The sequence below is a fragment of the Ursus arctos genome, unplaced genomic scaffold (genome assembly GCF_023065955.2).
Source record: "Ursus arctos isolate Adak ecotype North America unplaced genomic scaffold, UrsArc2.0 scaffold_19, whole genome shotgun sequence".
NCBI lineage: Eukaryota > Metazoa > Chordata > Mammalia > Carnivora > Ursidae > Ursus > Ursus arctos.
In genome coordinates, this window is record NW_026622863.1 from 24,371,307 (window position 1) to 24,398,751 (window position 27,445).

General features: G+C 43.6%; 2 protein-coding genes across 4 annotated transcripts in view; one reads left to right on the forward strand and one right to left on the reverse strand.

The window, feature by feature from the left end:
* Nucleotides 1–1,525: 1,525 nt before the first annotated feature.
* On the reverse strand, nt 1,526–15,414 carry NOB1 (NIN1 (RPN12) binding protein 1 homolog). The gene is made up of 10 exons (XM_026495131.4): nt 15,383–15,414; nt 9,691–9,803; nt 9,437–9,569; nt 8,468–8,598; nt 6,441–6,512; nt 6,122–6,250; nt 5,825–6,028; nt 5,146–5,243; nt 2,961–3,105; nt 1,526–2,272 (listed from the first exon to the last, which is right to left on the reverse strand). The coding sequence occupies exons 2-10, from the start codon at nt 9,751–9,753 to the stop codon at nt 2,003–2,005; spliced, it is 1,245 nt and encodes a 414-aa protein (XP_026350916.1). The 5' UTR covers nt 9,754–9,803; nt 15,383–15,414; the 3' UTR covers nt 1,526–2,002.
* Nucleotides 15,406–27,445, forward strand: part of WWP2 (WW domain containing E3 ubiquitin protein ligase 2) — a 142,510-nt gene continuing 130,470 nt past the window's right edge. The window contains exon 1 of one of the 3 annotated variants that reach the window (XM_026495129.4): nt 15,406–15,507. The gene's annotated coding sequence lies outside the window, so the exon portion shown is untranslated. Of the gene's footprint in view, nt 15,508–15,663; nt 15,750–27,445 lie in introns of those variants that run through there. The other 2 variants (XM_044382470.3, XM_048223763.2) reach the window with 2 other exon arrangements.

Consider the following 27,445-nt stretch of genomic DNA (forward strand, 5'->3'; position numbering starts at 1 on the left):
AAAAACAGTAAGACCTCTATAAATGGATATGGAGTGATTTCCAGTGGGGGAAAAATACAGTATACTACTTTTTTTAAAAAAAGATTTTATTTTCAAGTAACCTGTATATCCAACATGGAGCTCAAACCTACAACCCCGAGATACAGTTGCGTGCTCTACGGACCGAGCCAGCCAGGCGCTCCTACTATTAGTGTAAGAAAACAGTTGGGGCACCTGGCTGGCTTGGTCGATGGAACATGGGACTCCTGATCTCAGGGCTGTGAGTTCAAGTCCCACGTTGGGTGTAGTGATAACTTAAAAATAAAATCTTAAAAAAAAAAAAAAGTTGAACAAAATTAGGATAAATTAGAAACAAATGAAACCAATGACCTATATGGGTTAGGGTGAAACAGGAGGGCAGGGAATGGCATCTAGCTCTAAGCATACCTTTTGGTTTTTACTTTTGGAACTGTGTTTATGTATTTAAAGAAAATAGTGAAAACCTTGCTAATGTTTTTGGTTTAAATTCAATTTAACTATATGCTAAATGGATAAGATAACCATACAAGAAAAAAAACCTCATTAAGGAGCTTTTGAAGATTACTAATTTGTATATGTACTGTCACTGGAAAGAACTTGGAAAAAATCTTGTAATCAGGTTCATATCCCAAGTAATCAAAGTTAACATCACCATGATAGCCTGTATACCTATCACTCATGGAACATTTCTGCCCAGTGTTTCCCTCTAAATTCGCTTGAGGTTATGCAATCTGTCAAACCCAAACAGGGACATTTTAAAAACGTGGTTTGTACTATTATAATTGCCAACTGCACAGACATAGGTTAAAGTGTTCAGGGGCGCCTGGGTCATGCAGTGTTAAGTATCCGACTTTTGGTTTCAGCTCAGGTCATGATCTCAGGGTCATGGGACTGAGCCCCACCTCCGGCTCCGTGCTCAGCACGGAGTCAGCTTGAAAATCTCTCTCCGTCTACCCCTCTCTCACTAAAATACATAAATCTTTTTTTTTTAAGTGTTCAGAACTGGGGGGAAATGATAGGAAGGACGGTGGAACAATCTGGAAAAAACTGACTTCTGCTCTACATCAGTAACTGTAACGTATCAATGTTAAGTTTCTTGAATTTATGCAAAGAACATCCTTTCCCTGGGAGATTCTTGGTGTACTCATGGGTGTGGGAGGAGAAAAAGAAAACAAGGCAAAGTAAGAGTGAATCTAGGTGAAACGCTACAGTTCACTATACTGAACTCTCTTGAATGCATTTCAGCAAATGCTTCAGAATAAGGTTTTTTTTTTCTTATAAGATTCTATTTAGTTACATGACACAGAGTGTGTGTACACTCACAAGCAGGGGGAGCGGCAGGCAGAGGGACAAGCAGACTCCCCGCTGAGCAGGGAGCCCAATGAGCAGGGAGCTCATCCCAGGACCCTGGGATCATGACCTGAGGCAAAGATAGATGCTTCACCGACTGAGCCAACCAGGCATCCAAAGAATAAGTTTTAAAAAATGAAAAAACAGTAGCTCGTAGTTTTATTATAACAAACTTAGTATATTTTCGTGTAAAAAAAAAAAAAAATCTAAATGCTTGATCCTTGAGTATACAGCTTAAATATTACCTTCAAAGTACCTAGGTAGCAAATATTTGGCGACTTAATGAAAAGGCACAGAAGCTTATAACCACATTTATTACAAATATATGACCAGCTGGAAGTTCCTTTCTTTGAATGCCGAGGATGTGCTCCACGGCGCCGTTCCTTCTGTTTGCGTCAAAGTCCGTTCAACATGGCAGGAATCCCGGCTCTTTGGATGCTCACAGGCCAAGGGATGGCCCCGTTCCCCCACAAACCCCACCCGACCCATCCCCAGGAGTCAGGAAGCAGCACTGCGTCAGCCAGGCCTGCTGTTCCCACCCACATGGTTCTAGAGACTGACAGCTGGGACAGTGAGGCACCCAAGTGCCTCAGCAGCTGCAGGGGCGATCCTGTTTGCCCGTAGAGCTTGCACTTCACCTCTTCTTCACAAACTTCTTTCTGGAAGCATTGGGATTTAACCGCCTCCTCCCTGCTCCCAAGGTGTTGTCTCGGATCTGCAGGGTAGCGGACCGGCTGGAGATGTCGTTCTCTGCAAAGGGAGATACCCCCGCTACGTAGTCAGGGGCAAACACGTCCGTTTTCTGCCTGGCCTTTCGGGAGAGTCTCAGCTGAGGGAAGCGCTGGTCCTCGGTCAGATGGGGGTTGATGGCGTATTTGCCCCCTTTGGGAGTGGGAAGTGAATACTGCAAACGACATGAGGAAAGGCCATTAGGACAGGGCACCCTATTCAAACACGTCCAATTGTGTTCATGTCAAGCTCTGGACGCAGACAGATGCCATCAGTGGAGCGTTTCACTCACTGCTGCTAGTGCCGTGACCACACACCCACAGCCAGCAATGCCGTCACCTCCAAACGCAGAGCTCGACTAAGCAGGTACCATTTTCACTGGTGTGGGTTAGTAATTCTAAAACAACTATCCTAGAATTGAGCAAATAATTATGGAAAATGGTGTCAAGATATGAGGGAGGGCGAGAATGAACTCTGCTGGGTTGAAATAGAACGTATAAACTCATTTTAAAATACAGATACATAATAGAAAACACTCCCATGTATATTTATACACACATGCGTTGGCTTACAATCTCTGTCCACCATGGGCTAAGACACCTCGGACCCCTGAGGGCAATAAGCCCACCCTGTGCTCAGCTCTTTGCTTCAAAACCCCATTCTCCATAAGGAATCCAAGCTCCATAGAGAAATGGCTGATTCCAGGGCAGGGACATAATTAGATGAGCGCCAGAACATCTTGGGCCAGGTTCAAGGAATCAGCGGGACAATTAAATGCCAAGCCTTTCTTGGTCCTCTCTATGGATTTTGATCCTGGTGCTAAGAGGCCCGGCTGCGAGGGGAGTGGGAGAGCTGCCACTCACCCGGAGGCCCCGAGGGTTCAGCACCTTCGGGTTGCGGGAGAAGTGCATGTGCAGGCTTCCATCGTCGCTGATGGTCACGGACACTTTCTTTAGGGTCTTGTTTCCACAGTGCGAACAGAACACTCGGCTCATGTCAGACGTGGTCCTGGAAACAGAAAAGGAAGGGCTCTGCACGGAAGCCACGGGAGACAAACCCCGTCGCCGAGCATAGGGTGAGTTGTGGGCGTCAGAGGAGAAGGATGTGACTAGGAAGGGGGGAAGGCTGAATGGCCCCTGATGCATCACAGACTATGGCTGCCGGACCTCCTGCCACTGATACAAGCAAGCCACCACCACGCTGCGCCGAGGGCAAGGGTGAATTAAGGGACACAGGCAGCAAGTCCGTAAACATGGAGGTTGAGCCGAGCGTTGTTACGCTAGTAATGAAGTCTTACTGAACTGTTAGGTAGGCATTACTCCACAAGTTTAACATCAAAACAGTCCTACGGAGTTGGCATTATGTCCATCTTATAGATGGGGAAACTGGGGAAGGATAAGGTACCCTGCTCAAGATCAGACCTAGTAAGTGGCAAATACAAGCCCGGAAACCTCGCTGCACAATCACTGCTCTTCACATCCCGGTACTTAGTCAAGGGGCGTATTACTGCGGCTCTCCACTCCCTGCCCTGAGACGGCAGCCAGGAGGTGGCGCCAGAGGTGCCAAGAATGTACTGATGAATGACACCGGCAACACTGGAAAGCTGCTATAGTTGAGCAAGTGTGGGTGTCGGGGGCAGGTCCTGAGGCCTTGCCTCGCCCCTACACATATAAGCCCCAAAAGCGGACCCTGGACAAGAAAGTTGCTGCCATCAAGGACCAAGTGGCAGTGTTTATACGTGTCCTTGAGGAATTGCCCCTCCATTCCCAGTGGTCAGGAGATGAGTCAGGTGAATCTCCTGAGGAGCCGAATCCTTGACCTGCAAGTCTCTGAGAGTAAACCAAGTGCCTCTCGACAGATGTTAGGAACTAATTATCCTGTGTAAGAGACCGTCCAGTCACTGGGCTAATCTCACAAGAATGGAGAACGTTTTTAAGAGCTGCTAAGAATGGGTGTTGACTTGGGGAACTTGGGGGTTTTGTAACAAAGGGCCATGGGGGAAATGCGATTTCATGAAGCAAGGAGGTTTACTGTCTTAAGCCTGGTACATTTTCAGACTGAAGATTCAGAGGAATGCAGAGGCTGGTGATAGGGCAGGGCCCCCGGGGCCATGAGTGACTGGTTGTCTCGAAGCCAGCAGGGGGGCAGTGGTCCATCTAGGCAACTTGACCCTCAGTGGAACAGCACCAGGGACCCAAGGAGACACCTTGCTGCTCCACAAGATGACCCACAGGATCACCACCATATCATAAGGTGCCAGGGTCATGCTTCACCGGCAAGGCTGAAGTACCATCTCGTCCGTTCCCAGAAGGTCTCTGGGACCCCGGGGCCTGCCCACAGAACACCAGCCCCACCACAAGGACCACTTCAAGAGCCAGAAGAGAAATGGAAGAGAAAGGCATGGTCTAAGAACTAACAGTTCACCTGAGTGGACTGTGTCCTGTGTTCCACATACCACACTCTCCTCTAGGACAATTAGCTTTTTTGATTTTAAGCAGGAAAAATCTGAAGCACCGAGAAGTTCACCAACTTTTGTAATGCTACTGTGAGACAGAATCTGCATCTGAACCTGTGTAATCCGAATCCATTCCACCTTTTTTTTTTTTTTAAATAGAAAATCTACACATAAAGTAGACCAAAGAGCACAATGAACCCCATGGGCCCCTCACCCAGTTTCAATAACTAGAAACTGATGGCCATCCTGTTCCATCTCTACCCCCACCCACTCTTCCCACGTGTGTATTACTGCAAAGCAAGTCCCAGGCATCATTTCATCCATAAATGTTTCACACGTATGGTTACATGATGAGGGCTCTGGGCTCCACAATCCATGCCTTTAATCCTACGACTAAGATAAGACAGGAGGTCACTGGCGACCTCTGTCCCAGAGGTTTCAGTGCTCTGGTGAGGACAGAACCCAGCAGCATATGAAGGACAAGGTGGAGGAAAAACCCTGTCCACAAAGCAGTCCTTCCGCAAACTGGCAGAAAGGACAGAAGAGAACAGAGTCCTGAGTGAGGCCGTGGGTCCAGACCATCAGCCACGTACCTGAAACAGCCGTGGCAGCGCAGGATGTAGCTCCGGGCCTCGCGGATCAGCATGCCGTTCAGCGCCAGCACGTGCAGCCCCATCTGAAGCAGGACGTTCTGCAACCACCAAGCGAAGGCACAACCCAAGTTGGCAAGATCAGAGTTCCTTTCAACATCTGTACAATCACAGCTAAAGGACTTCAGAGCCTGGTCTGGTTCGTAAGGGGCTTTTGCTAAGGGGAAGTAAGCTTAGGATGCCTCTCAAGACACGTAAACTGGGACAAAGACCTAGATTTCTCTTGTATTTCAAGGGCCCAGGTCCCCTCACTAGACATCTCTCTTTTAACAAAAACATTTTTCTTGTCAAAGGCAAATACACTCTTTTGGGAGCTGGAAACCTGTACTTTTTCCAAGAACCTAACTGAGAACAAAATGTGAAACGTACTGAAAAAGACCCATCAACAGACCATGCACAGTAAACAATAAAAACTTAATGCAAGACATATACTTTGTCACTATATTGATTTTCTAGTTTCCAACCAAAACTATAAATAATCAAAGATCACAGGTGAAATTTCAAGAACCTGGAAAAGAAGCCTCACAAAGAAGAGCTGTACATACTCCCAAACCTCAGAGGGACCCCTGACCATGACAGGTTATGAACTAAGCCTAGGGCTGGCTGATGCCCATCCACCCACCTGCATGGCAAAGTCTGTTGTCACACAGCCAACCCGCACGTCCTTCGGGACAGCGCACTGCTCCGACTCCCGCTGGATCTGTTTGATGTTGCTGGGAGTTATCCAGCCACCCCCGTCATCGTCGCTATCCTCGTCTTTCCTTTCTTCAAATCCATCCTCTTCTTCTTCATCCTCCTCACTTGGGACATCATCACCTTTGTCAATCTGAAACAATGGAATTCACAAAGTCCCAGCCCATAGGAACAGCAGGAAGAAGCTGGCGTGCCGTCATCAGGGGATCATACAGCAGGGCCTTACCAGCAGCTCCTGCAGTTCACGATCAATATTAGGCAAAGGGTTTCTCCAGAACATGAAGGAACTGAATTCTAGGTTCTCGGGCTCACCAGCTGGGTGTCCATGTTGTACTGTTTCTCGTGGATGTTTAGGCTGAAGTTAAAAGAATAATAATTTTAAAACCTGAAAACTGAGAGGATTATAGATGGATGATAGATGACACAAGTGAGATAGGGCTGGACAAACTAGGATATTAGTCTAGATAAATGTGGCTCAGCGTACACAGTTTGTGGAGACATGCAGCAGAAGAGCTCAGGAGAGCGTGGCTTGTCTACACAATTACCTTTGAGGGCAGATGGAAACCAGAAATGTGTAGAGGAGTTTCTGGGTGCTGACTTGATAAGCTCACTTTAACCTTTAAAAAGAAAAGAAAGAAGTGAGAGCTCTAGGAGACAAATACACAGTTTGAAAATTCAGCATGGAAGAGTAAATAAAATGAACTAGAAAAACTATTTCTACCACAGTTACTGAATATTGGGAAACATAAAAATAGTTTTTCAGTGATCCCACTACTACCAAATAACCACTTTAGAACATCTCTTTTTGTCCTCATAAATAATGCTGTAATGAACAGCACTGGTCATAAAACTTGCATGTATCCTTAGTTATATACTTAGAATACATACCTAAGAGTGGACTTGCTGGGTCAAAAGATACTGTATTATTTTTTTAAAGATATACTGTTATATTTTTTATTTATTTTTTTAAAAGATTTTGTTTATTTATTTGACAGAGAGACAGCCAGCGAGAGAGGGAACACAAGCAAGGGAGTGGGAGAGGAAGAAGCAGGCTCCCACCGGAGGAGCCTGATGTGGGGCTCGATCCCAGAACGCTGGGATCACGCCCTGAGCCGAAGGCAGACGCTTAAAGACTGAGCCACCCAGGCGCCCCAAAGATATACTGTTTTAAAACTTCTGATACAAAATATCTAACTCCTGGGGCGCCTGACTGGCTCAGCGGGTAGAGAAGGAGACTCTTGATCTCAGGGTCATGAGTTCAAGCCTTACTTAGTTTAAAAAAAAAAAAAAAAAAAAAGATACCTAAATTCTGCCCAAAGTCTGCAGGAAAAGGGTAATTTTTAGGTATCATGAAATGATGGATGCCAAATGGAAACCCAGCTACTAGTCGCACTGCTCAGTCAGAGAGTCAGGCTTTATGCTTCCCTTCACCCATCTCCCCAAAACATTCTGGTGACACACACAAATCTGTGTTTTACACATCAGTTTTAGACTCTTTGGATTGGAGGACTCTAAACCTGGTTGAAAACAAGTGACAGCTGTTCTAATTAGTACACAAATGTGAGTTCAGAATAGTTTTCATGACTTTAGGCAAAGAATATTAAGCAATTCTTAATTAACACTATTTGAAATTAATTATTACATGATTACTTGGCTTCTAAGATCTTTTGGCCTGGAAACAGCCAATAGGACCCAGCTACAAATCAATTAGTCTCTTCAACCTAGCCAACGTGGGCAAGTCAGTAAAAGCACAACAGGAACCTAGAATTTTGAAGGTGGAAAGAGTTTAAAACAAACAAACAAACAAACAAAACACAGGCTAGCACATAGTGTTCTTTCTTGCTTTTGGAAATAAATCTGTTTTTAAAAATAGCAAGAATATAGTTGATTTTTACTTTATTTCTACATTTTCCAAATTTAACCAACCCTTCCTAAAAACTTACAGATCAAAAGAGAGTGAGATGCATTTGCTAACTGAAACATAAGAATCTTATCTGGATCGTGATCCAAACAAATGTTTAAAAAAAATTGTAAAATAATTGGGAAATGTGAACAATAGGTGGACATTTGACAATATTAGGGAATTACTATTAATTTTGTGTAATGATTTCATGGTTTTATTGCTTTTATTTATTATTTTTTTAAGATTTTATTTATTTATTCGACAGAGATAGAGACAGCCAGAGAGAGAGGGAACACAGTCAGGGGCAGTGGGAGAGGAAGAAACAGGCTCATAGCGGAGGAGCCTGATGTGGGGCTCGATCCCATAACGCCAGGATCACGCCCTGAGCCAAAGGCAGACGCCTAACCGCTGTGCCACCCAGGCGCCCCGGTTTTATTGCTTTTAAAGAGACACACCAAGAAATATCAATGAGATACAATGTCTGAGCTCAAAATTCTAAGGGCTTGGGGTCAGTAGAAAGGAAACCTGATAGATCATGGCTTGATAAGTGTGGAGAAAGAATAATGGGGACACTGGGTCCATCATACTATTCCCTCTACTTCTCTACATCTGATAGTTCCCAGAATAAAAAACTTAAAAGGAAAAAAACCAATAATCCTCCTGATTTACCTTTTCTGGTTCTTGTTTTAGGTGAGACACCCCAACAAACTCTGCTTCTAACTGATAGGTGAGTGCCAACACTTGGATATCTGTGGCAGAGAGGCTGGGATAGTCTCCAGTTTTCTTTGAAAACTCAGTCACTGTAAAAAGAGTCCCAACTCACATTAGAAACAAAAAGCCATATGACCTTGGATAACTATAGTGAAAGTATGAAAAGAACTCAGAATCAATATCCCAAGAAAATCCTCTTAATACTTTCATCCATTTCCTTTTTCTACTCACTGTTGAGACATTTGTATTCTCTATCATTAAAATTTATGCCAGTTAAATGTACTGTGACATCCTTATCTAGTGCAGATGAAGGAACAGGAGAACAAAGTTAATAGAAAGTCACTGAAAGCATAATGTCTGCAAATGATGAGAGTTCCTTATTAAACTCTGGTATTACGTTGGAATAGAAGGTCTCTTCTCTGGTCTAAAATTCTTTGATTTTGAGTATAACAATCCAGATTAATAGAATATTCAGATTCCAAAATGGGATTAAAAGTTAATTCACTTAATAACTGTCGTAGTTTATGATGAACCAAAATTATTGGACTGCTCTGTAACAGCTCTGCATTATAACAATACCACTCACACTTCCTAAAAAGCAGATATTAGCAGCTAAAATTTATCGGGGACTTACTATGTACCAAGCACCGTACTAAAAGCTTTTCATTTGATCCTTCAACCAAATCCTACTAATTACTACTAGTACTTCCTCAGAAAGATTAAGTAACTTGTATATAGCTAGTAACTAGCAAGGCCTGACTGACTCCTGACCCAGGGAGCCTCTCTGCCACCATGATCTCCTAGAACGTGCAGTTCCTGAATCAAATGCTGATAAAATATCCAAGACCTCAACTCGCATCCGAGTCGGTCCGGAGCGGGTAGGCTGGGGCCCAGCTTCGCCATCAACACCGGGGCAGAGGCACTCACCCAGCCGCACGTATTCCGGGAAGGGCTCCTTGAAACGCAGCTCGTAAGGCAGGACGGCGAGCCGCCTGCGCGTGGCCTTGTCCCGAATCTCGTTCACCACATCCCGGATAGTGTAGATGTTCTTTCCAATGTCCTGCGGAGAGACCCGCCCAGTTCACACCCGTCCACATCACGCAAAGCGCCGCCCGACGTCCCGCACTACTTCAGGGGTCGCCAGCCCAGACCCTGCTCCTCTTGGCGGTAGCTCTCCATACCTGCAGAGCCGCGTCTCGCAGGAAAGCCCCGGCATCCGCCACAACGTGCTCCACGACCGCCATCTTGACCGAACGCGCCCACAGCGCGCTTGCGCACGGAGCTGGCTCCACCCCTACGTCCCAATCAGGGCAACCGGGAGCCGAGAGGTACAGTTATGACTTAGGGGCGCCTTCTGGCGGCCGCAAGGGCATTTCCCGGCTTAGGGCTACCCGCGCGCATGCGCGACCTCGCCGGCAGCCTCGCCAAGTATGGGCAGGGTCAAATTTTGGGATATACCATTGGAGACAGCCTTCTGCTTCCACCCCTTAGCGCCTTCTTTACTTTTAAGATAAAACCTGTATATAGTCTTACTGTTACGAGTCAGTCAATGCAGAAAAACTACAGATCATTTAAAGATCACAGGTCTGTGAGATATGTACTGTTTTACAGTTAAGGGATAGCTACTCAAGAGAGCTAGGCTCAGCTAACATGTCTAGTATTTTGTTGTCAGAAGAGTAACACCCGGGGGCGACTCTTGATCTCACGTTCTTGGGCATGGAGCATACTCATAAAAAAAAAAAAAATAGATAAACGGACAAACTGACCCTCGAGCCACTTTCTTATCCATTATGTTCTATTGACCGCTGCTTACGTAACCCCGCTTCATTTTGAGGGTCTTTGACGTCCTCGCCCTCTCCTCTAAACAAGGCACGTAATTTACTAGCAAATAATCCTTTGCTGGATGGAACTGAAAGGGAGTAGTAGACGACTTCTAAATTCCTTTTCAAATCTGAGATTCCATAATTATGATATCTGGCCTATTAAAATTCATGCTGGAGAATTTCTGCAGAATGATGACGTAGGTTTTCTGTCATTCATCTTCAGCGACGTTGAGTCATTCCAAGCCTTCTTTGTCAAGTCTTCAATCTTATCCTTCAATTATAATTTATTCATCCTATCCCCCATCCCCGAAAACCCTTCAGTGCCCTAGACATCCCCTTCAGCAGTTGCCCAAATCCCCTTTCTTTCCCCAAAAATCTGTCTCAACTTTTCTTACCATTTATTCTCTTCAATCTCCAGAGCCGATGGTTTCTGTCTTACCTGCCCTGCCTGAAATAGGGAAGGTTGTTTCTAATGTTGTAGTCGATCATAACTTTTTGTTGTTGTTTTGTTTTTATTTCTCAGCTTTCTGTTTCTTTGCAAAATTTGACATTGCTGACCATCTCCTCTTTCTGGACTGTCTCTCCTCCTGACTTTGGTAATACTTAAGGATCCTGGTCCCCCTACCTCTCTGATGGCTTCCCACCCTCTTTCACTGGACTCTATTCTGCCTTGCACACAGGGCACCCTCCGCGGAACTGTCTTGGCCCCTTTGTCCTTCTAAGTTCTTTCCTTTACGAATACGATCTATCCTCAAGGCTTCAATTATTACATTATAGCAATGCCTCCCAAATCTTTAGGTCCGATTCCTATTTATTCCCCAATCTAGCCTTCTGGAAACATCCATCTAAAAATTTTAGACATCTTAGGGCACCTGTGTGGCTCAGCCAGTAAAGCGTTTGCCTTTGGCTCAGGTCGTGATCCCAGTGTCGTAGGATCAAGCCCTGAGTCTGGCTCCCTGCTCAGCGGGGAGCCTGCTTCTCCCACTCCCTGTGCTCTGTCAAATAAATAAATAAAATCTTTAAAAATAAATAATAAATAAAAATTTTAGAAATCTTCACTCAGGAGGAAGGTTAAAGTTGATGTAATTATCTTTTAACCTGCTTAAACTTTTTTCACTCATTAGAGTTCTTATTTTTTACTGTTGTCGTTTCCAACGAAGGCACTCAAGGTACGAATCTGAGTCATCTTAATTCCCACGTTCAGTTTTTCAAAAAAGATTTTATTTACTTGAGAGAGAGAGAAAGCACGAGTGAGGGTGAGGGGCAGAGGAAGAGGTACAGAGAGAGTCCCAAACAGGCTCCCCACTGATTGAAGAGCCCTACACCAGGCTCAATCTCATGACCTCGAGATCACGACCTGAGCAGAAACCAAAAGCTGGACCACTTAACTGACTGAGCCACCCAGGTGCCCCCCACCCCCGCACTTTCTTTTTTAACCGGTACTCCCCTTGATGCCACTTCTGAAATATTTGGGGTGCCTGTGACCACTCTACATTTATTCCCCTTACTGCCTAGAAGATATAATTCACTCAACACTAGTATTCTTTTCTTTGCTCCTTTAACTGATTGCTCCTGTTGCCTAAAAAGGGAGGGAGGATGTGGAAACTGGACTCCATAATAGAAGAGGTTTAGTAAAGTTGGCAGTAATAATTCTGTAAACCCTAGGATGAAGAATGATCTAGATCAGTGGTTCTCAAACTTGAGTGTGCATCAGAATCACCTGGAGAGCTTGTAAAAACAGATGGGTAGGGGTGCCTGGCTGACTCAGTCTGTGGAGCATGCAACTCTTCATCATGGGGTCCTAAGTTTGAGCCCCACATTGGGTATAGAGGTTACTCAAAAATTTTAAGATTTTGTTATTTTTTTTTATTATTTACTTGTCAGAGAGAGAGAGAGAGCAAGCACAAGCAGGGGGGGCAGCAGGCAGAGGGAGAAGCAGGCTCCCTGCTGAGCAAGGAGCCGGGCATGGGGCTCGATCCCAGGACCCTCGGATCATGACCTGAGCCAAAGGCAGACGTTTATCCTACTGAGCCACCCAAGGGTCCCTGAAAATAAAATCTTAAAAAAAGAACAAAACCAAAAATGGATGGCTAGGCCTCATCCTCAGATTCTGATTTGTAGATGTGGGCAGTGTCTGAGAATTTGCATTTCTAATAAGTTTTATGCGATGCTGATGCTGCTAACCTGAGGACACACTTGAGAACCACAGATTGAGGGGAATCAACAGGCTTTGAGCCATTCATTTTCCAGTGAATACTGAGAATATTTATTAATACAAAGGTCTCTTGATACCTTGTATCTTTGTTATTTTTTAATAGTATTTTAATTGCTTTTTTGTTTCCTTGTAACATTAGTCTCCAAGTCCCCTAAAGCTTTAGAAGGAATCTAATTTATTCCACAAATATGTATTGGGAGCTAGTTTATACCACCATGAGTGGGGTGTGTGTGTGTGTGTGTATCAAACCATATATATATATATATATATATATATATATATATATATATATATATATATATACCAAACCATAACAAAATGATATTTAGTGTAGTGTCTAGGGGTGCCTTCAGGGTTTGTGACTTTGGAGCCAGATCTTGAAAGACAAGTAGGGCAGAGGCACTGAGGTGTGAAAGTCCAAGTGGTGTTCAGGAAATTGAAGGTAGTATGTGTGGTACCTGAGGATATCTGGGGACAGGATCTCTCATAGGGGAATTGAGCCCTGAAACACTTCCATTTTTCAAAGTTTATGATTTTTCAAAAGGTAAAGAAATCTAACACACTATTACAAAAATTATGATCACTTTAAACACTTTGCATTAAATTAACACTTTGAAACATATGTAGAAGGATTCAATGTGTAACTCATTTGGAGATAATGTCAACTTTTATATGTGAAGCCCTTTATGAAAGAGAAAGGTTGGGGTGCCTGGGTGCCTCAGTTGGTTAAGCATCTGCCTATGGCTCAGGTCATGATCTCAGGGTCCTAGGATGGAGCCTCGCTTGGGGGGGGGGTCCCCTGCTCAGTGGGGAATCTGTTTCTCCCTCTTTCCCTGCTTCTGCGTGCGTGCTCTCTCTCTCTCGAATAAATAAAATCTTAAAAAAAAAAAAAAAAGAGAGACCTCCTGTTAGCCAGGCACTGCTTTAGGAATATGCTTTTAGGGATATGGCTCCTGTCCTCATAATTCTTGTAGTGGGAAACAGATTACATGCACACACATGCATACATTCATATATAAGTCAGATAGAAGTATGGAGGAAATATGGAGGAAAAAAATAAAGCAGGAATACGGTGCGGTAGGAGGGGAAGTAAGAGATGGGCTGTAGTTGAGCAAACATCTGATGAAAGATGAGGGACTCAGCCATCTGACTCTGGGAAAGAGCTTTCCAGGCAAAGGGAAAATCAAGTCCAAAAAGAGTAACTGGAGATGAAGCGTGGGGAGGGATCACATTGTAGAACCTCACAGGTGACCATATATACTTTAGGTTTTACTTCTTTAATGCACAATTGTGAGCATGGTTGCTTAGTCATTTCTTTCTTTTTTTTTTTTTTTAAAGATTTTATTTATTTATTTGACAGAGATAGAGACAGCCAGAGAGAGAGGGAACACAGTCAGGAGGAGTGGGAGAGGAAGAAGCAGGCTCATAGCGGAGGAGCCTGATGTGGGGCTCGATCCCGTAATGCCGGGATCAAGCCCTGAGCCGAAGGCAGACGCTTAACCGCTGTGCCACCCAGGCGCCCCTGCTTAGTCATTTCTTTTCTTTTTTTAAAGATTTTATTTATTTGACAGAGAGAGAGAGAGAGAGCGCGCACAAGCAGGGGGAGTGGCAGGCAGAGGGAGAGAGAGAGAGAGAAGCAGGTTCCCCGCAGTGAAGGAAGCCCAATGTGGGGCTCCGTGTGGGGCTCATTCCAGGATCCTGGGATTGTGACCTGAGGTGAAGGCAGACGATTAATTGAGCCACCCAGGCGTCCCTGCCTAGTCCCTTCTTTCTTTTGGTAAATGTCTACTCAAACGCCACCAACTCAAGGAATCCTTTCCTAATTCTTCTGGAATAAGTAAAACTTCAGTCGAACTAGAGAAGTTTTAATAGTTTTATAAATGGAATTAATGTAGTGTTTAAGGTATTGAGAGGACTGTATCTCCATGAAATACCATCTCCTGAATTCGGAATGGGAATAGGAAAAGTAGAAACAAAGTGCTCGACCAATTTAATTTGCATTCATAATAGGATCCATCTAAATTCGAAAACCCAAAAATAACAACAATTAATTCGCAGTGCTTAAGGCTAATTAAGTGATTAGTATTAATTTTAGTTAATGGTGATTAAGAGTGAAAAAATTGAGTCTTCATTCAACTTGTCAAAGCTGAAGGTCCTACTACTCGTGCAGAATGTTGATTTAAAATGTTCCTTATAATTAATAAAATTCTATCTGTTTTGTAGATTAAGGGAACGGGGGTTAGTTTGGTGCGGTGGGGCATTTTATGGACCCAACCAGGGGTTTTGAAGGTTTCCTATCTTAGCTTTATGTCACAAAAACAGATGCTCCATAAAGGCTACTTTTGTGTTTCTAGAGCCTAGAATGGTGCCTGGTATCTATTAGGCATAGGGTTGCCGGATACAGCAAGTAAAAATACAGAATTTTTAGCTAAACAACAAATACTTTTTTCTGGAGATATATAAATAGATATAGCATGAGAGTATATATATAGTACGATACTCTCATGCAGTATTTGGAGCACATCTACATACTGCAAAGTTGAGTATCTGAAATTCAAATTTAGGCGTTCGTATTTACTGGGTGACCCTAAGTAGCTCTATAAATATTTGTTGATTTGATTGGCCTCCTCTCACCTGTAAAATGGGGCTAATGATAGACCCGCCTCCGGGATTGACCGGAGGGAATGAAGCGCCTGGCAGACAGTGGGCCTTCAACTTACTTGCTTGCTCCGGGACCATCTGGTGAGTGGAAAACCCTTCCACTTTGAAATATACAAAGGACAAAAAGCTGTCTGGCCGTTAAAGGTGCCCAAACCAGGCCTAGGTTGCCCATACCTGCGGGTCCGGCCAGCCTCTTCCGGGTCAGGTGACCGCGGGCGGTCACGTGACCCGACCCGAGTGCGGGCGGTGGAAGGCGGAAGTGGGAGCAGAGTTGGGCGCCGCTTCTGTGGCCGCGGCAGGTAGCGAGCGCCGGAGCGATGGGCGCGGGGGGTGCGGCGGGCGGGCGGGCCAGGGGCGCGGGGCAGGCGGGGGGCGGCGGGCGGCGCGGGGTTGGCCGGGGCGGTGCGGCCCGGGCGCCGGGGGGCGGCGGCTTCCTGTGGGAGGGGCCTGGCGCGGCGGTTCCGGCCTCCGAGGAGGGGTGTCCCGGCTCCCGCCCGAGCGGGGTGGGCATGCGGCGGGCCGCGCGCGGGGGTGCTTGGAGGTGGGCGCGGAGGCAGACAGGGGTGCGGCGGCAAGCGAGTCCTGCCGGAAGAGGGAAAGGAGCTTAGGTGCCAGGGATGAAGAGGCGTGACCTTTGTGGAGGGATCGGGACTGGAGGAAGGGGCGACTTGGGACTGAGCTGGAAGGGGGCGCCTGAGAATATGAAATGGAGGGAAAGGAGAAATCAGGAAGAAGATGTGTGAATCCCAGCTGAGAGTCTCTTCCTTCCTTCCTCTTTGGAAATGATTGTTACCCGAGACTTTGATTTCGGTCCCATTCAGTTTTTAAACTTAAGGAAGGATCACAGAATCTTAATCATTTTGCTTCCGTCACACCCACTTAGTCCTGGTTGGGTAGGGTTCCACTTCTTGGGAACCTAGCCCTTCGGATCATCTTTCTTTGAGGTTTTTCCCAGATCGTCAAATTCGAGGCTTAAAAAAAGAGTGTGGGCACTTTGCTCTGGCCATAAAATGGCTTTTAGCCTAAACTGTTGACCACGACCTAGCCCAGCATTACCTCAGCAACAGTGACTGCAGAAATCTTGGACAGAGTGTCTGTACTGCTTTATGACTTTTGTTCTTTCTTCGGTTTAAATTATTCAGTTTCCCCTATCATGTGACCGCTTATCTTGACAAACTGTGACTAGGTAGGGTGGCTGAGAGGTCTCTGTTGTGTTCTTAGCATTGTGACCTGAATCATGATTTTGATATTAAATACCTGTGTAAAAGCTGCTTAACCTCTTTTTCTTCATGTTTACTAAAATTTGCAGAAGTGAAATGTATTTCATGGATGTAGTATAACTGGAGTGGACATTCACAGGGGCCAGAGTCGTTTTGGATTACAAGTAGGAAAAAAACCGACTTTGTTGACATATTATGAGTTAAAGTTTTTGGAGTATTTGGCAAACATTTAAAAATTATTTTCTGTAGCGGCCTTTGAGTTAGGTTGGGAAGGTATTATTCACGTTTCACAACAAACGAACAGACCTAAGGGAGAGCAACTTGTTTTTTTTTGTTTTTTGTGTTTTTTTTTTCTGTAACAGTTTATTGCTTTCTTGTTTACTGGTCTCTTTCTTCCTCCTAGACTGCACATCCTTCAAGGGCATATTGTATTTGGCTGCTGTCCTAGTGGCTGTCATGTTGTGGGCACTTGGTAAATGGTGAATAACTAATTTTCTAAACGTCACACAGCTGTAAGTGGAGGACAAGGGATTTGAACCCAAGACCTAGCTCTTCTCTTGTCAGACCGTTTTCTGTGTTATTGGTCCATATGAAAACGATGGGCATGGGAAAAAGGCATGGGTTGGCTTCTTAGTCGCTTTTACTTAATGATGACTTCCCTGATTACAAAGAGCTTTTACCAACAGCTTGTGACCATGATCCTGCGAAGGTCAGGGTTGTCCTTAATTCCACAGATGAGGAAACAGGCTTAGTGAAGTTCTTGTTTTAGATTCCAGAGCTTGTGAATGATTGAGTGGGGACTTAAGCCCAGGCCTTGTAGCCATAGACCCATTCTCTTCCGTTTATAGAAGGAATATAAAGCTTTAATTTAAAGCATTTTTTCAAGTATAAAAAGTATGACATTTTAAGGAAAAAATGGTATATATATCATCCTAAAAATCGTGAATATGGAATGCAACTAAAGTTTAAAAAACTCTGTACTATACCATAGTTGCCTCTTCCTGGGAGAACATTCTTTCATTCAGTGAATATGTAAGTGCCTACTACTCTAGAGTTGCACTGTCCAGTGTGGTTGAGTACTGGAGATATGCTGTGGAGTACAAGATACACACCAGAGTTTGAAGAGTCAGTTTGAAAAAAAAAAAAAAAAGATAAAATATGTCATTGATTTTTTAAAATGTTATAAGAAGCAGACTATTAATATAATACCAACATATACTATACATGGTAACATTTTAAGTTTATTGGGTTAAATGCAATATAATTTCACCTGCTGCTTTTTACTTTTTAAAATATGTTTCCTAGGGGTGCCTGGATGGCACAGTCGTTAAGCGTCTGCCTTCGGCTCAGGGCGTGATCCCAGCATTCTGGGATCGAGCCCCACATCGGGCTCCTCCGCTGGGAGCCTGCTTCTTCCTCTCCCACTCCCCCTGCTTGTGTTCCCTCTCTCGCTGGCTGTCTCTATGTGTCAAATGAATAAATAAAATCTTAAAAAAAAATAAGTTTCCTAGAAAATTAAAGCTTACATTGGACAGTGCTATTCTAAACACTGGGAATATAGTACACAAACAAAGCAAAACCCCCTGCCCTTGTGGATCTTAAATTTTAGTGGAAAGGAATAATAAAATGACCAAGTGAAGTGCATATTTTATTGCAATAAAGGAGGGAAGCGGAATGTGGAGTGTTGGCTGGGGCTGCAATTTTGCATAGAGTCTTTAAAGATGCCTTCCTGGGAAGGTGACTGTTGAGTAATGATCTGAAGGAGGTGAGGGGAGGACCCGTGTGAGTGGGGACATTGTGGTCCAGGCGGAGTGGACAGCAAGTTCAGTAGCCCTAAGAAGGAGCACCCCTGGCAGGTTTGTGGGCCAGCTAGGAGGCTAAGGTAGCAGGAGGGGTGTGAGCAAAGGCGATTAGTAGGATGAGGTCAAAGAAGTGTTGGGGGCAAGGGGAGAGATGGGCAGGTCATGGAGGGTCTTGCAGCCTATTGTAAGGATGATGGTTTTTAGTCAGAGTGAGTTGGGGTCATTGGAGAGTTTTAAGCAGTGGAGTGGACACAACCCACCCTGCATTTTAACAGGTTCACTCTGGTTGCTCTGTGGAGAAAGAATATAGAGGAGCAAGGCTAGAAGCAGGGAATTGAGTTTAGAGACCTCCAAGAACCATGGGGAAGACACAGCCTAGAAGGATGGATAATGAGTTTTTAATGTTTAAATATTGGTTTTACCTGACATGTATTGAATGCATATTGTTTACAGATTTAAAACAAACAAAACCTCACTGAGGCGAAGTGACGGGTGTGAGGTCATGTAGTTCTGACATGGAAGAGCTAGGAGTTGAATGTTGGCCATTGAGTCCAGAGCTCATGCTTCCATTAGTGAGCTATGTGGCAGTGGATACATGAACATAAACTCCCATTGGAATCAAATCAGTGAGCTGCTTTTGAATGATTTTGAGTCACCGTGGGCTGTTAAAGATTCTGGAATTTCTGAGAGGTAGGAGCAAAAGGGAAGATCTCGTTTCCCTTAAAATGAACCAACTGAATCTTTTTTCGAAAGTTGCAGTTCTCTGCTCCTCCCCACAAGCTTGTAAACAAACAGTCAGTGATTTAAGTCAAGTGTTAATAACTACTTCTAGGAAAATACCAAATACTAAGTCTTGGCAGTCCTGACCTAGGGCAGGTCCCCTTCCTCTGTGTCACCCATGCCTTTTGCTTCCTGTTTTGTTGTGTGATCTGCTTTCCATTCTCTTTTATTATTAGCCTATAATTCCCCTGTGCTTCCAAAGATATGACCTTCCCTGTCCCTCCCTCTCTCTTTTTATGTGCTTGGCCTTTGTATGGATGTCATTTGTCAAAGTTTAGTTCTGTTTGATTGTTTTTCAATATGGGCCTTTGGAAAATGGAAGGTAACTCAGTGCTGGCCAGAGAAAAGAGGCCAAGAATTTGTGTTGGAAAGAACTGGAAAAGCATGAGAGTATGAAGGAAAGGAGGAATTTTTTTTTTTTTAAGATTTTATTTATTTATTTGACAGAGACAGCCAGCGAGAGAGGGAACACAAGCAGGGGGAGTGGGAGAGGAAGAAGCAGGCTCCCAGTGGAGGAGCCTGATGTGGGGCTCGATCCTAGAATGCCGGGATCACGCCCTGAGCCGAAGGCAGACGCTTAACGGCTGAGCCACCCAGGTGCCCCGGAAAGGAGGAATTTTTGAACAGACCCTTTTCTTCCACATTTTTAAGGAGTGAATGTAGAGTGTGTATCTATAATTACAAGAAGCTCTGGCCATTTCTACAACTGGCTAATTAAAATTAAAATCTTGGTGTGGGTGAGTAGTTTTTGCTCTTCTTTGGCTCATGTGCTACACAGGTCATTTCATGTTGAGATCAGTGTTTAGTGGTTTCTTTCTTTTTTTTTTTTAAGATTTTATTTATTTATTTGACAGAGACAGCCAGCGAGAGAGGGAACACAAGCAGGGGGAGTGGGAGAGGAAGAAGCAGGCTCCTAGTGGAGGAGCCTGACGTGGGGCTCAATCCCAGAACGCCGGGATCACGCCCTGAGCCGAAGGCAGACGCTTAACGACTGTGCCACCCAGGCGCCCCTGTTTAGTGGTTTCTTGACGCAAAGCTGGGTCAAGAATTTGAGGAATCGCAGAGCCTAGACTTTTAGCGTCAAGAAGAGCTATTTTAGCTTGTATTTTAGTTCATACTCGAGCACTTACTGTGTGCTGGCTGCTTTACTTGATTGAGCTCATTTAATCCCTACAGTAGTCTTACAAGGTAAACAATAACCTTAGGTTCATTTCACAGATGAAGAGTGGAGATTTAGAGAGGGTAAGTCACTTGTCCACTGTCACTCAAAGACTAGTGACTGGTCAGACCTATTTGCCTCTAAAAGATTGGTCTGAAAGGTTCTTGTTGAAGTTGGGTGACAAAAAGGATCAGGTGCTTTAGGTGTTGTAAGAACTGTCCCTTGCTAAATCCAGTGTGTGGTTGCTTTCTTGCGCCAAAAGATCTTTGAAGATTTCTGTAACGGTGGTCTCTCAGAGCGAGAGATCTGAGGTCCAAGAGGGAAAGGACCCCCTGACATTCACCTTTCTATTTCCAGGGCTGGGCACAGAGTGGGGTCTATAAGCATTATTGAAAGACTGACCGTGGCTCCGGACTGGGCAGAGTGGAGTAAAAGGGTCTGGAAGAGGCACAGTCAGAAGGCTGGTGGCCTTCTTGGAGAAGGTGCCGTTGACCATTATAGTCCCCTGGCTTCAAGAATCAACCCAGATATTGAGTTGTCCATCAGCCGATGCCTGGGTAAACAAAATGCTATATATCCACATACTGTATGATGCCATGGGTTTGAAATGTCCAGCATAGACAGATCCATAGAGTCACAAAGTAGATTAGTGGTTGCTAGAGGCTGGGGTGCAGGGAGGAAGGAAGGATTACTGCTCATGGGTATGGAGTTTCTTTTGGAGTCATGAAAATGTTATGGAATTAGATAGTGGTGGTGGTTGCACTACTCTGTGAATATACTAAAACTCACTGAATTGAATGCTTTAAAAGGGTAAATTTATGGTATGTGAATTATATTTCAACAATAATAAAAATAAAGAGTCAACCAGTCCTGTTTTGAATGTACCCTCTGTGTTCTGTGGAGATCAAGATTTTAGTGCCGGTGACAGCAGCCACTGTCCTTCGTCTTCTGCTGCCAGGATCCCACCTAGTATTCCTCTGTTGTTCCCAGGCCAAAACACTGAAAAGTATTCTCTCTGCTTTTTTGATCTCAGGTATTTCAAGTATTTTAACCAAAAAGGACTGTGATAGATCTCTGTGGTCTTTCTGGATGTCTCTGGAAACTCTGAACCAGTTGGCAGACCCTCGACTTGTTTAATTTTGCTAATGAGAAGAACTCAGAAATTACTACCCTGGCTGACACTTTCTTGTCTTTTAACGGTCTGTGGATTCTAGGCAAAGAAAGCTGGCTTTTTATCTATCCCTATCTATCTATCTATCTATCTATCTATCTATCTATCTATCTATCTATCTATCTATCATCTTTATTTTTTTTAAGAGCTTAAATCTCTACACCCAACGTGGGGTTTGAACTTCCAACCCTGAGATCAAGAGTCATGTGCTCCACTGACTGAGCTAGCCAGGCGCCCCTACCTATTTATTTATTTAGAGTTTCTTATTTAAAATGAAAGGTGGTTGGGGCGCTGGGTAGTGCAGTGGTTGGGCGTCTGCCTTCGGCTCAGGGCGTGATCCCAGTGTTCTGGGTTCGAGCCCCACATCAGGCTCTTCCGCTGGGAGCCTGCTTCTTCCTCTCCCACTCCCCCTGCTTGTGTTACCTCTCTCGCTGGCTGTCTCTCTCTGTCAAATAAATAGATAAAATCTTTAAAAAAAAAATAAAATGAAAGGTGGAAGGGGGTTATTTGTTATCTTCAGGGAGCCGACAAATACCGCAAGCAGCTAGCTCTTTTGTACCACAGTCTAACTCTGAGCCGGAGGCCAGCTGCCTTTTTGGTTGTGAGGTCTACAGTGGTCCCCAGGCAGGGCTGGGGCATGCCCATGTCACTGGAGGGAAAAGGAAGAAATTGCCGGGGAGCAGGGGCCTAGCAAAATTGAGAAAGAAAGAGAGGGGGGAAGGAGGAGGAAGATTATGAAGGTTTCGTGGGAAGATGAGAGAGAGATAGGCTGCCTGCTGCTCTCCTACCATAGTGCTCCTCTCTTCATCCTTTAACTTTTCATTAAAATAGATACCCCAGTCTTGGATTCTCTAAAGCAAATTGATTATTGTGTCGTTAGTGGCATCAAAAAATTGTTTTGAGGGGCGCCTGGGTGGCACAGCGGTTAAGCGTCTGCCTTCGGCTCAGGGCGTGATCCCGGCGTTATGGGATCGAGCCCCACATCAGGCTCCTCCGCTGGGAGCCTGCTTCTTCTTCTCCCACTCCCCCTGCTTGTGTTCCCTCTCTCGCTGGCTGTCTCTATCTCTGTCAAATAAATAAATAAAATCTTAAAAAAAATTGTTTTGAAACAGAGCATGAAAAATACTCGTTTTTTAAAAAATAATGAAATATAAAGCATAATGATATGTTTAGGATTCTCTTTTTTTTAAATAAATTTTTAAAAAAGATTTTATTTATTTATTTGACAGAGAGATAGGGAGAGGACAAGCAAGGGGAGCGGCAGGCAGAGGGAGAGTGGGGCTTGATCCCAGGACCCTGGGATCATGACCTGAGCCAAAGGCAGATGCTTAACTGACTGAGCCACTCAGGTGCCCCTAGAATTCTCTTTTGTATCTGGAATCACAACTAAGAAACACAAATTGAGCAAGACCACACCCCCTGTGACTGCAGGGCTTCTTTCTTTCTGGAAGTTACTGTTGGCGTGGGAGTTGGGCCTCCAAAGGATGTGTTGTAGGAAGAGGACTTCGACTTTCAGCTTGATGTCATTTGAAATCTACCTCTTCTAAAGCCTTTGTTGCTAATTTTGTTAGTTTCCTATTCCTCATCTGTTTAACACCTTACTACAGATGGTTTAAAACAATGTTCTGGAGGACAAAAATCTGAAATCAAGGTGTCAGTATTAACAGGGTCTGATCCCTCTAGGCTGGGGTTGATGGTGATGGGCAGGGGGTGAGGGGGGAGTGGGGAGGGGGGTGGGATGGTGGGGGATTCTTTCTTTGCCTCTTTTAGTGGCTCCAGGCATTTGTTGGCTTGGAATTGTAGGACTCCCATCTCTGCTCAGTCTTCACATGGCCTCCACCCTTGTCTGCGTCTCTCCTCTGTCTCCTATAGGGATACTGCGCCCACTCTAAATTCAAGGTGATCTTAATAAAAAAAAAGGTGATTTTATCTTCATATCTTTAACTTAATTGCCTCTGTAAAGACCCTGTTTCCAAATAAGGTCACATTCACAGGTTCCAGGGGGTTAGTGCTTAGACATACCTTTTTGGGTGCCACAATTCAACCCACTACTCTAATTGAATGTAGGCAGGATGTTCATATTAAAATTAAATAAGGACATCACTCTCCTATGACCTGATTTGAAGAGAAGCCTTTTTCTTTTCTGAATTTAAATTTTATTTATGACCAAAATAATACATGCACATAGTTTAAAGAGCCAAATAGCATTACAAGACTGAGAATGCAACACAGTTCCTAGCTTTGCCTTTTTGTTCTTGATTCTATGGAGTCAGTGACTTTCAACTGTTAGTTTTCTTCTGGTATTGACTTGTGAGTTTCTTTTAAAGTAGGCTCCACACCCACATGGGGCTTGAACTCATGATCCTGAGATCAAAAGTCACATGCTCTACCTCCTGACTGAGCCGGCCAAGTGCCCCAACTTCTGCATTTCTGAATGATGCTTTTATACTGCTATTGCTTAGCCTGTCAGTTTTATCTGTCTTTTAACTATTAAAGATGAGGATTTAGCCCTCTTTCTGGGCAGTCTCCACAAACACACACTTCTGCCCCCATCTTCTAATTACTCCCACATCACAAGTTTTGATTAAATTGTTTATGCTGTTATAAATGTTATTCACAGCTCAGCCACATAGTGTATTAATGGATTACATTTCCTGTCATACGACTTTTGTTGTTACTAGTTCCATATTTCCTGATTTTAGTATTTGCATAGTTTTCTGTGTTCCTGTCACTAATTCCACACCAAACATTGTGATAGAACTAGAAGTGCTACGCAGTCGGATTCATCATGTAATCTATTTCTTCCATTTTCTTTATTTCCTCTAGAGATGACGTTTTCTGTAAATTCTCTAATCTGGACTGGTTACTCTGTGGGCTCTTGTACTGTAATGCCTTGGGATTTTTCATTGTTAATCTTATAATTCCTTTTGTCTCTCCAATGCGAATGCCCACTATCCTCCATCTTTTTCCTTTATTCCCCTGGAACACATCTTTCAGTAGCTTCCTGACAAAAGCAGCTTGGGGAGGAATTTTTTTGATACGTTACAAATCTGAAAATACTAAGATTTTCCAACCATACTTGATTGATGGTTTTCTTGGTTGTAGAATTATAGATTGAAAAATAAAAAAAAAATCATTTTCTCTCAAATTTGAAAGCACTGCATTGTCTTCTCGCATTCGGTGTTACTGCTGAGAAGTCTGATGCCATTCTGATTCTTGTTTGTAAATGTGCCTGGAAGCTTGTATACCCTTTGTTCTCATGTTCTGAAATTTCATGGCATTGTGCATTAGACTGGTGTTTTTTTCATTCATTGTTCTGGGCACTCATTTGGGTTCTTTCTGTCTAGAACTGTATATCCTTCAGCTTAAGAAAAGTCTGTAACATTTCTTTGATGATTTTTCTTTTTTTTCTTTTTTATTTCTGGACTTGCTGTAAGATGAACATTGGACATTTTGAAGATGTATTTATTTATTTGAGAGAGAGAGAGAAAGTGAGCACGAGCGGGAGGGGCAGAGGGAGAGAATCTGAAGCAGACTCTGTGCTAAGCGCAGAGCCACAGGCGGTACTCGATCTCATGACTCCGAGATCATGACCTGAGCCAAAACCAAGAGTCGGATGCTCAACCTCTTGAGCCACCTGGGCGCCCCTGGACTTTGGACATTTTAACAAATCCACTGTTTTAAGAAAGTAATTTTTTACCTATTTACCATCTTCTTTGTCTTTCGGTCCACTTTTTAGTGTATGTGCTCACTTTATCAGTTCTGCTGTCAGAACTGTCCTTTCTAAGAGCAGTTTATTATTCTCTGAATCCGCCAACCAGCCAGCTTACTTTCCTGCATGCTTGCCTTTAAAATTACATTCTGTTGTTTCATGGGTGCAGTATTTTATCTCTTTAAATTGTTTTGAGGTTTTCTTTGACCTCTGTTTTATTTAACTATAAGCTTTTAAACAATTTTAGATACACTTCATATACCTTAAAATTCACATTTTGAAGTGTTAAATTCAGTGGTGTGAGCCTTTTCACAAAGTTGTGCAACCATCACTCAGCACTAATTCTACATTTTTATCACCTCAAAAGAAACCTTGTATCCATTAACAGTCATGCCAGTTCCCTAACCATCTCAGCCCTTGGCTACCACTAATCTACATTCTCTTAACATGGGTTTACCTGTTCTAGACATTTCATATAAATGAAATCATATAATAATTAGGCCTTTTTGCCTGGCTTTCCTTTATTTCTTTCACTTAGCATAATGTTTTCAAAGTTCATCCATATTGCAGTATGAAACAGTACTTCATTCCTTTTTATGACTAAATAATATTCTATTGTATGGATATACCACATTTTACCCATTTCTCGGTTGATGAACATTTGAGATGTTTCCATTTTTTGGCTGTTATGAATAACCCTGCTATGAACATTTGTGTACAAGGCTTGTATAGAGACATATTTTCAGGTCTTTTGGATATATATCTAGAAATGGAATTGGTGGGTCTTATGGTAATTCCATTTAACATTTTTTTTAAAGATTTTATTTTCAAATAATCTTTTTTTTTTATTTAATGATTTTTTTATTATATTATGTTAGTCACCATACAGTACATCCCCGGTTTCCGATGTAAAGTTCGATGATTCATTAGTTGTGTGTAACACCCAGTGCACCATGCAATACGTGCCCTCCTTACTACCCATCACCGGTCTATCCCATTCCCCCACCCCCCTCCCCTCTGAGGCCCTCAGTTTGTTTCTCATAGTCCATAGTCTCTCATGTTTCATTCCCCCTTCTGATTACCCCCCTTTTCTTTATCCCTTTCTTCCCCTACCGATCATCCTAGTTCTTATGTTCCATGGATGAGAGAAATCATATGATAGTTGTCTTTCTCTGCTTGACTTATTTCACTTAGCATTATCTCCTCCAGTGCCATCCATGTTGCAGCATATTTTCAAATAATCTTTAACCCAATGTGGGGCTTGAACCCACAATCCTGATATCAAGAGTCGCATGCTCCAATGCCTGAGCCAGCCAGGTGCGCGGATTCTCTTTAACTTTTTTTTTTTTTTAAAGATTTTATTTATTTATTTGACAGAGAGAGAGACAGCCAGCGAGAGAGGGAACACAAGCAGGGGGAGTGGGAGAGGAAGAGGCAGGCTCCCAGCAGAGGAGCCCGATGTGGGGCTCGATCCCAGAACGTCAGGATCACGCCCTGAGCTGAAGGCAGACACTTAATGACTGAGCCACCCAGGCGCCCCTAACTTTTTTTTTCTTTTCAAGATTTTATTTATTTATTTTAGAGAGCGAGAGAGAGCACATGAGTCAGGGGAAGGGCGGAGAAGCAGACTCCCTGCTCAACAGGGAGCCCAATGTGGGACTCAGTCCCAGAACCCTGGGATCATGACCTGAGCCGAAGGTAGATACTTAACTGACTGAGCCTCCCAGGTGCCCCTCTGTTTAACTTTTTGTGGAACTGCCAGACTGTTTTCTAAAGCTGCTCACTGTTTTTCATTTCTAGTTAGCAGTGTATGAGGATTCTAATTTCTCCAAGTTCTCACTACTATTCGTTATTGTATGGTTTTTGATTTTGGCCATTTTAGTTTGTGTGAGGTGATGTCTCATTGTGGTTTTAGTTTGCATTTCTCTAGTGACTAACGATGTTGTACATCTTTTTATAAGCTTATTTTTTTAAAATATTCTTTTTTTTTTAAAAGATTTTATTTATTTATTAGAGAGTGAGACAGAGCACGAGCAGGGGAAACAGCAGAGGGAAGGGGAGAAGCAGAATCGCCATTGAGCACGGAGCCTGACATGGAACTCGATCCCAGGACCCCATGATCATGACTTGAGCCGAAGGCAGATGCTCAACCAACTGACCCACCCAGGCACCCCAATTTTTCTGTCTTCTTTAGAGAAATGTCTGTTTAGATCCTTTGCCCATTTTTTTTAAGTTGGATTATTTGTGTTTTTATTACTGAGTTGTATAAGTTCTTTATATATTCTAGACATAAACTTATCAGATACATGATTTGCAAATATTTTCCCTCATTCTTTGGGTTGTCTTCACTTTCTTGATGGTATCCTCTGAAGCATAGAAAATTTTAATTCTGA